At 50.9% G+C, this 9,805-nt stretch overlaps 1 protein-coding gene across 1 annotated transcript in view; it reads right to left on the reverse strand.

The window, feature by feature from the left end:
• The window catches only part of MOGAT2 (monoacylglycerol O-acyltransferase 2), a 28,188-nt gene extending 25,124 nt beyond the window's left edge, over nucleotides 1–3,064 (reverse strand). The window contains 1 exon segment of the mRNA XM_009637146.1: nucleotides 2,971–3,064. Coding sequence (XP_009635441.1) covers nucleotides 2,971–3,064 — 94 coding nt within the window.
• Between the last annotated feature and the right edge of the window lie 6,741 nt (nucleotides 3,065–9,805).

The following is a 9,805-nucleotide window of genomic DNA, read 5'->3' on the forward strand; positions in this document are numbered from 1 at the left end:
CCGCTTTTTGCAGATTGTATCCCCCCAAAAAAAAAACCCAAACCCCGCAAATCAAAGTAAAACTCTTCCAGGGAAAGACAGCAATCTCTGGAAGGCCAGCCACGGAGGAGGTGTTGGTTTGGGTCTCATCCTCATTTGGAGCAAGCTGAACTTCCCTGCAGCAGGCAGAGCCTGCATTTTGAGCAGCTCCACATTACCCTCCAAATGCAGAGGATTCTTCCCTCCTGCCCATTTTCCGGCTTTCTGCTGGCTCCAGCAGTCATTTCCATCACCAAAAAGTCAAGTGCCAGCTTGGTCCCGATACCAAGAAAAACCTAAAGTACAGGTTGTTTTGCTGGAAACGCTGTTAAAGCTCCGTAAGTCCCAACTGCACCCATGCTGGGAATGGGGATGTGTTGTTGTATCCTTAGAATCACAGAATGGTTGGCAAAGCCCTTTAAGCTCATCAAGCCATCCCACCCCCAAACCCTGGACCTCAGCACCACCTCTGCCTGGCTGTTAAATCCCCCCAGGGCTGGGGACTCGACCCCTTCCCTGGGCAGCCCCTTCCAGTGCCTGGGGAAGGAATTGTTCCCCATGCCCAACCTCACCCTGCCCTGGCACAACTTGAGGCCGCTGCCCCTTGTCCCATCGCCCCTTCCCTGGGAGCAGAGCCCGACCCCCCCGGCTCCCCTCTCCTCTCAGGCAGTTGTAGGCAGCGATGAGGGCTCCCCTCAGCCTCCTCTTCTCCAGGCTGAACCCCCCCAGCTCCCCCAGCTGCTCCCCAGCAGCCTGGGGCTCCAGACCCCTCCCCAGCTCCGCTGCCCTTCTCTGGACACGCTCCAGCCCCTCCAGGTCCTTGGAGTGAGGAGCCCAATGCTGAACACAAGCTTGTTAACATTGAGGCCACATGTCTACTACATCCCAGCCCATCCAGGCACCATGGAAGGAAAACTGGGCACAGGAGCAAGGAAGGAGCTACAGAGCACCCCAAAAAATGTCCCCATCTGTCCAGCTGGGTCCAGGACTGCGTGGCTCTCTTCAGATCTCCCCTCTTAACAACTCCTATGTGTCCTCCTGCAAGGTGATCTCCAGTGTGCAGGGGAAGGCTGATCACAGCTGGGATCTCATCTGCACTAGAAGAACCCAAGGTTTATAGCACAAGTATGGGGTGGCACCAAGTGCCCTTCACTCTGCCATGCCATAACCATGCTTTGCAGCAGCTCAGCTGGCTGTGCCACCACTTCCACACCAGGATTTCCACTCCATCTGGAGAAGGATGTCCTCTGGCAAACAGAGCAAGCCAGAGCAACCCTTTGGCTACAAGGAAGATGGAGGCTCCCTTTTCACAAGTAGTCACATGGAGAGGACAAGGGGGAATGGACACAAGTTGCTCTTGGGGAGATTCCAACAGGACATGAGAGGGAAATTTTTCCCCATGAGAACAGTCACCCATTGGAATAATCTCCCTGGGGGGATGGGTTGACTCCGCCACATTGGACACTTTCAAGCCTCAGCCGGAAAGGGTGCTGGGCCATCTTGTCTGGGCTGGGCTCTTGCCTAGAAAGGTTGGACCAGATGATCCTTGAGGTACCTTCCAACCTGGTATTCTATGATTCTATGACTCCAAGCAGCCACACTGGTTACATGTCTCCGAAGCAACTCATCAGGGCCTATTTGCTGACCCAGTGGGTGAACAGCATTTCCCAGTCATGTCCATGGTGTTAATTATCTTCTCTTCCAATAAAGGACAGGCTCACCCACCCTGGTTATCGGCAATGGTCCCTGGCCTGTGCCTTTGCCCAGACCATGCCAACATACAGTTTGGCAGAGTGTTACTTAGCATGGGCCAAACCTATGCCCAGAAGCATGCAGACAGCTACATGGTCTGGACCAGTGTGGCCCAGTGCTCCAGTCCACCAGATGCTGGTGCAGAGGTGGTCATTCAGCCCCAGGTCTGCAGCAGAGTTTGGATGGAGCCATCTCAGAAACTTAATGAGGCTCTGAAGCGTAGCCTATGCTTTCTTTGCAGGTATTGTTTTGGACATGCTTGTGTGCCAGGACCCATATATACCCATACATCTGCTGCCTCTGTATTTTGGGAGCTATCCTGCCACAATAAAGCAGAAGCTTTACACAGATCCCATCTGAGATTAAGAATTGGCATGACAGTGGCTAACTCTAGAATGTGACCTTCCAGCTTGGCGCCTGATGGGCTGTAAATTACCCTGCACTCCCTGAGAACCTGGCTCTGGGTCTCCCATCTCCTTCTTTCCTAGTGCTCCCTATCCAAAACTGCATGTCTCTCATTTCCATCAGCACCTGATGTCCTCCACACGTTAGCGAGTTTGGCTGGGTCCCAGTTTGCTGATGTGTCTCTTCTCCAACCTGCTTGGTTTTTCCTGGGAAAAATGCCCTTTTGGGGTGTGCAGGGGCATCTGTATAAAGTGAAGTGTCTGTTCCCAGGGCTGCAAAGCAGAGTCCCTCATGCTTTTCCCACCCTACCATCCCTCAGGCACGGCAATGCCATTTCTCATGACTAATGCTGAGCCAGACAGCACTTTAGACCAGGAAAACACTAAACCTAAAGAGGAGGAGGAGGAGGTTGAAACCCCAGATGGGTTTAGCTGCTGTGTAAGACCCGTAGATGTTACCATGCACTGGCACACAGCCATGTGCTTCCCTCGTGCTACCATGCTCAGACTGGGTGGTGAGAAGAAATCCAAAAGAAAAAAAAAGGGAAAAAAAAGGAAAAACAAGGGGGGAAAAAGAGACAGAGACTCCCACACTGCTCTTCATACAGCGAGATGGAGACGTGCGAGTGGAACGTCTGCTTGTCCTAACATGGCCTGGGATTCACTGCAGGCTCCCAGAAGATGTCTTTAATGCCACTTTCCATCAGTCCCAGGTCTTCCCTGGGGTCAGGGAGAGAAGGGGTTGGGGCAAAAGCTGCTCTGGCTTCTCAGAGAAAGAAAAGGAGAAGTCTCTTACCTAGACATAGGAAGCTGAAGACCCATTGAATCACTGATGCCGTCTGAAGCCTTCTCTGCAGCGGCACAGAGAGCGGAGCAAACTCGACCTTCATCTTGGGCTCTGCAGGCACGTCTTGAAAGGAGAAGGAAGTTCCACAACTGGCGAATGCAAAGTGCAAAGTCGCCTGTCAATATTTACCCAGCCTTACAGTGTAGGGGATTGTGCAATGTACAGTAACGGTGGTGGCTGCCCACAGCCACCTTCCCATAGGGGAGAGGGACACTGCCGGGAGGTGTCTCCCACTTTATGCCAAAGTGACTCACCATGTGGTTAGATGGTGAGGATTTCACACTTTGATCACCCAAATCTGGGAAGTAAACTCCCTTCAGGACCCAGTCCTGCCTTCAAGTGCCCCTCTCTCTCAAATTTTGTGATATTTCATAGAATCATAGAATGTTTTGGGTTGGAAGGGACCCCTAGAGGCCACCCAGCCCAACCCCCCTGCAGGGAGCAGGGACACCTTTAACCACATCAGGTTGCTCACAGCCCCGGCCAACCTGGCCTGGAATGGTCCCAGGGATGGGGCCTCCACCCCCTCTCTGGGCAACCTGTTCCAGAGTTTCACCACCCTCATTGTAAAGAATTTCTTCCTTAGATCCAGTCTAACCCTCCCCTGCTTCAGTTTAAAACCATCCCCCCTTGTCCTGTCCCAGCTGGCCCTACTAAAAAGCTTGTCCCCCCCTTTCCCATGGGCCCCCTTTAAGCCCTGACCGGCCGCACTCAGCTCTGCCCGCAGCCTTCTCTTCTCCAGGCTGAACACCCCCAACTCTCCCAGCCTGGCCTCAGAGCAGAGGGGCTCCAGCCCTCGGATCATTTTAGTAGCCCTCCTCTGGCCCCGCTCCAACAGGTCCAGGTCCTTCTTGTGCTGAGGGCTCCAGAGCTGGAAGGAGGTTTTAAAGTTGATGGGTACTGAAAACCTCTGTGAAATAAATCAAGTAGGAATTAACAAACTGAGCTGGTCTGTGGATCACTGGTAGCCTGGAATGCCAAACCCAGGTGCAGGACCTTGCACTTGGCCTTGTTGAACCTCATGAGGTTCACACAGGCCCACCTCTCCAGCCTGTCCAGGTCCCTCTGGATGACATCCCGTCCTTCTGGTGTGTCAACCGCACCACTCAGTTTGGGGAATGAAGCAGTTGTGTGTGCCAGCCAGGCGTGACTACACAGGTTTTATTCAAACCACGCCGTGCACGGCAGGAAGGACCAAGCAGAAGCGACAAGCAGGGGCAGGTCGCTTGTATTTGCAAGTGAAATGGGGCGGAAGGGTTTCAGTCTCAGCCAAGGAGGTGGGCAGACAATGCAAGGGGGTTTCACTGCTGAGCATGGAGGTACACGAGCAACCTCACGCCTCTGCCAGGACGGGCATGGGTGGGTGGATGGGGCAGGCAAGTGTCCGTGTGCATCCTTGCACACGCCTATGTGGGCATACGAGAAAGGAAATACCACCTCCCTTTTGCATTTGTACCTCCAAGCATGGTCTGAACCTCTGCCTGGTCACACACAAAGTCCTGCAGTTTGCTGGCTGGAAAAAAAAATACAGAAATTCGGGGGAAAAAATTCCTCAGGGAACTGGCGAGCCGCTCAGGTAAACAAAGAAACCATCTCGTGAGAGGCCTGAGAAAACCGAGGGTCGCCTCGTAACCAGGATACGGAATAACGCCGCTAGCAGACGGCGTTAAACAATAAGCCCATCCCATCCACTGCTAAAGCCCCGTCATGCATACAAAGGCGCCGCTTGCTCGTCTAAGGGGCATTTCAAATCCCCAAGCTCACCGCGGCCAAGAGTTACGGAACAAAACTAAAACCAACCCTTGGCAAAAGCAAATCAGAGGCGTTAGCTGAGAAATAATCCCTCCTCTTTGCCAGGCCCTAGGAAGATGCTGGGCTGTGAGGAATTTACCTCTGTTAGACTCCATTTTCCAGAGTCACTAGGAACAACACAACCCCACGGGCTCTTTTCCTAACGACACCGGTTGCTTTCACTGAGCTGCAAGTGGCTTAGATCTTGCATCTCTCCCCACCCTTTGTCTTCTGCTGCAAATGTCGGGACCCTGTCTGCTTTGAGAAAGCGAAGGAGGCTTTTAACTCTTTTGGCTCTGTTGCTTGGAGACAAGAGGTTTCCTGGTGAGAAACCACCAGCGTTTTTCCAAAATGCAATGCAGAGATCTGCAGGTCCAGGGCTCCTGGTCTTCCTGGGCTGTGCAACCCCTGGCATAGTTGGGGAGGTGCATGGGGGTACCAAGGAGGGGGAAAGTCCTTGCAGGGAAATCCCTGGTCCACAGATGGTGTTTTGGGGAGGTGGTTTTCATCCTGCAGTCTTGTCCTCGCCATGATGGCAAGCTCATTTGGTTTTTGTCAGTGCAAAGGGTCACACCTGAGCCCTGGGGACACCCAGACATGTGGGAAGCATTTTCTGCTCCCAGAAGCTTCAAGCTAAACCCTGGAGCAGTTGTATCACTGGTTCTCCAAGCAATTGTATTGCAAAGAGCACCAGCTCTTGGCTTGTGGCTTATTACAACAAGGAAAGCCCCATGTTCTTGATTTATTATGAATGAGCTGGCTCCTTGGAAGAGTTAACCAAGGCTCAGCAGGGTAATAAACATTTATGGCCTGCTCCGGTGTGGTTATGGCATTTGCTTTTTGTCTTTCTACTTCCTTAAATCAGGAGAGAAAAATACCTACTTATGGAGGGCTTTGAAATCTTCTGCTTAAATTAGAGAGGGATCAGAGATTTCCGGACAGTCAGGAGAAGCTGAGTGAGATGCACCTCCTTGCTGTGTGAAGATAAAATAAAATCTGTGTTTTGTTTTAGAAGAGCAGAGCTGTCTCTGAAATACTGAACTAGATAAGCAGTAGGTGGTGTGCCCAAACACTGAGCCCTCATCTCTACCACCTACATCCTGATACCCAGGTCACCCTTCTGCACGTGGCGGTCTTGGTTACCAACAGATGGTTGAATCAAGAGGTAAAACTGAGTGCTGCCAGATATCCTGGCTGTCAGATAATCAGGTTCTACAGACCCCATCCAGCCCTCAGCTGCTTCTTCCACACCCTTGGAAAGTGTTCAGGGCCCCTATATCCTCCTCCCCCTCCTTTGATACTTTGGAAACGATGAAGAAAGCAACCATGGTCAACATGTTTCTTGTCCTTTGGGGGCCTTCCAGGCTTGGTACAGGGCTTGTGTTCACCCACACCTTACTAATGTCCATGGTATGGCCAGGGCAGTGATTCCTCCCCACCTCTGGGCACTGGATCCAGTTTGGGCTCCTCAGTCTCAGGCAGCAAATGACAGATGGGAGTGAGCCCAGTGGGGCCACCAAGCTGGTTGGGGCTGAAGCTTGAGCTGTGCCAGGAGAGGCTGACAGCTGTGTGTGTGCAGTGGGAGTGATGGCAAAGAGGGTTTATACCACTGTCTGCAGCTTCTGGATGGGGTGGTGGAGAGAAGACAGAGCTGGGCTCTCCTTGGAGGTGCCCAGTGATGGGACAAGAGATGAGAACCCAAGCTAGGACAAAAGAAATTCTTACAAGACACAAGGAAGCATGTTTTTTCCCTGTGAAGCTGGTCAAAACCTGGAGCAGGAGCCAGAGGGCAGGGGAGAAATTCCATCCTTGGAGACATTCAAACTTCACCTGGACATATACCATGAGCAACCTGGTCTTGTTGGCCTTGCTTTGACCAGGGGATTGGAGCAGAGACCCCTTCCATCTAAACTCACTCTACGATCTCACCTGGCTTTCAGTATCTAAATGTTGGATGCTGAAGTCCAAGTTACGCAGCCCAGGATCCCTGCAGTCACATCAGGGAACACAAACCTTCACAGTGAATTTATCTGACTTATTTTAGCTGTCTAAGAGACAAATTGCTCTCTGCAAGTGTTGGGATCTCTGCAAGGAAGATTTTAACCTAGCAGGAGGGGTTGAGGAGCAGGAATTTGAAAGGCCTATTTTGGCCCAGCTTAGCACTTCAGACTACACCCAAGCCTCAGACAGATGGTCATTTCTTTGCAGAAAGGTCTCACTTTGCGCTTTGCCAATCACATTACCCTGCTCTCCTCCTTTCCTCCTGCCACTGCTTACATCCTGGCAGCAGAACTGCAGATGTGGGTGACTGCCAAAAAAGGTGCATCCATCAGCTCTGGCACTGCTTTGCAGGTAGGTCCTGGTCTCATTGTGGTCAACCCCATCCTTACTAAAGGTTCTTGCTACTGTTGGAACATCCTTCCCAAGTCTTAATAGCCATGGGATCACAGAATCATAGAATAGAACCATAGAATCATTCAGGTTGGAAAAGACCTTTAGGATCATCAAGCCCAACAGTTCCCCTAACCCTGCCATCCCACCCCCAAACCCTGGCCTTAAGCACCGCTTCTGCCCGGCTTTTAAATCCCTCCAGGGATGGGGACTCGACCCCTTCCCTGGGCACCCCCTTCCAGTGCCTGACAGCCCTTTGGGGAAGGAGTTTTTCCTAATGTCCTAATCATCTTTGAGGACTGGAAGGAAATATAACCAAAACCAAAAAAACCAACCTCTTGATAGAGCTAGGCTGGCATAGAACCCATCAGGTCAATATTTTGGACGAAGGACTATGGCTTCAGAGTGACTTCACATGAGTCTGGGCTGGAAATGGAGAGGTGAAAAGTCATCCTGCTGCATCCGTGGGGGACCACCACACCTTGCAGTGTCCTTCAAGAAAGGAGCCATGCTATGGGTATAATCTTACATCACGCCTGTCCTTGTAGTACCACCATCTCCATCTTCCCTGCTCTGGGGGAAGTGATTATATGGGATGGGAAGGATTTCTACTGGGAAATGAGAAGATACAGATTTATTCCCTGGCTTTCTGTGTAACTTTCAGTGTTTTGACATCTCCTTATTGGAGATGGGTGATGATTTGCTGATGGAGAGCAATGATAATGGTGGAGAAAACTTCACTGGTCCTTAGACAAACCTCTCCATGGCAGGACCCACCCACCAAAAGGCCCTCTAATTTCTCCTGCAGCCACATGTTTCTCTGGTCATTTTTACATTTTCCTTCCCTTGTTCTCTTCACTGACTTGGGTTTCAGTTGTGGGAAGGCCAGGGTGGATGCTCTCCTTGGGAGCATCAGAGTGAGAACATCACTGAACTGTGACTGCAGTCATATCAGGGACCTCCAGGACCACCCAGCACTGATCACTAGTGATCCCTACAAGTCCCATGTTAGCACCTCCTGGGAAATTTTGCTGCTGTTTAATTTACCCTTATTGCCTAATTCTCACTCCCATGGCTTTTAAACCTCATTTTTCTCCATTTTTTTTGGTAAGTTTCTCACCAGTTCCATACTTAGGCACTCGCACATATGTGGCTCATTATATACCTCCAACTACATTCTCCTTGGCTTTTTCCTTCTCAGGTATTTATAGTCATTTATCCGATCTCCTGTGGCTTGCGTTTAGTCTGGGAACATTAAGTTCCTTTAATCCCTCAATAGGTCGTCCTCTGTAATCCCTTTATCAGCGGCCCTTGCGACTCTGTTGATCAATGTCCACCTCTGAGTATGAGGAGGAACCCATAAAGCCCTGACTCACCAAGCCGCAGGCTTTGCAAGGCACCAAGTTTTGCAAGTCAGCACGGTGGGGCGTGCCCACAGGGCTTCACAAGTGGAGCAGGTTGCACATGGAGACCTGGCCACGCTCCAGGATCAAGACTGAGAACACCTAACGCAGAGGACCTGAAGGGATGCATGCAAGGGGCAACACAGTGGTGTGTAGGGGAAGCCAGGACTCTGCGTAGCTGTCCTGCTTTGCCCTGCCAGGAGAAGCTGGTCATGGGCCCTTGTTGAGTCCCTTGTTGAAGCCCCACCACACGTAGACCCTATGGGACTAAGTGCCCCAGCAGGTGAGCTAGAAGCTCTCTGCAGATCACTGTTCCTCACTTCTAATCATAGATAACTCGCTTTTTTTCTCTAAAGCTTCTCAGTCATTCATACGTGCTCCTAAAGCTTCCCACCAACCGCATTCCCCCTCCAGTGGGCAAAATTATCAGAAGGAAACTGAAGGCATCTTTCTGGGAGTTGTCTGGTGGCTTCTCTGACTCCCATTCCTCCTTGGTCCATCACTCCACCAGCAGTAAGTGCATCTCCCCTATGAGGTCCTCCTTGCTGGGGATCTTCCCATCACACCAAACTTATGTGATACCATTGCACCAAGCTCGATCCTTGTCTGTCCCCAGCTCTGGGGAAGAGCATGGGTGGGAGAGAAGCCCATTTCTGCCCGCTGCTATTTTTTTTTAATGCAAATTCTTTCAAAATACAGCCTTTCAGATTTTACTCCCTCTTCTGCCTGTTATAAAAAACACTTCTTCTGAGATCTGGCTCTGTTATGCCAGTGATTTTCGTTACAGAATTTCATGTCCTTTTGAGCACTTGAATTATCGGTCGCATTCTTCTTCTCAGGCACTTGAATTATTCTCTTTATGCAGCACTCCGATATGGATTTTCTTTGGCTCCCATCCCATTCGGCCTTGAAGCACCCTCCCAACATGTATGAATCATAAACAAAGTTGACAAGGAAAACAAGGACACCCCAGGCAGCTGGGGTGTGATTGTGGGATTATGAAATGGTTTAAGATGTGAGAAGCCACTAAAAATCCCCTGTAAGTTGCCACCCGCAGTGCTGTCACATCCCCTTGTCCCTGGCGATACATACTGGGGACGGGAGCAATTCAGAGAAGCGTCAGTTACGGTTGGACTTGATGATCTTAAAGGTCTTTTCCAACCTAAACGATTCTATGATTCTATGATCATTGGTGCAGA

This window comes from Egretta garzetta, unplaced genomic scaffold, assembly GCF_000687185.1.
Source record: "Egretta garzetta isolate BGI_Z169 unplaced genomic scaffold, ASM68718v1 scaffold323, whole genome shotgun sequence".
Classification (NCBI taxonomy): domain Eukaryota; kingdom Metazoa; phylum Chordata; class Aves; order Pelecaniformes; family Ardeidae; genus Egretta; species Egretta garzetta.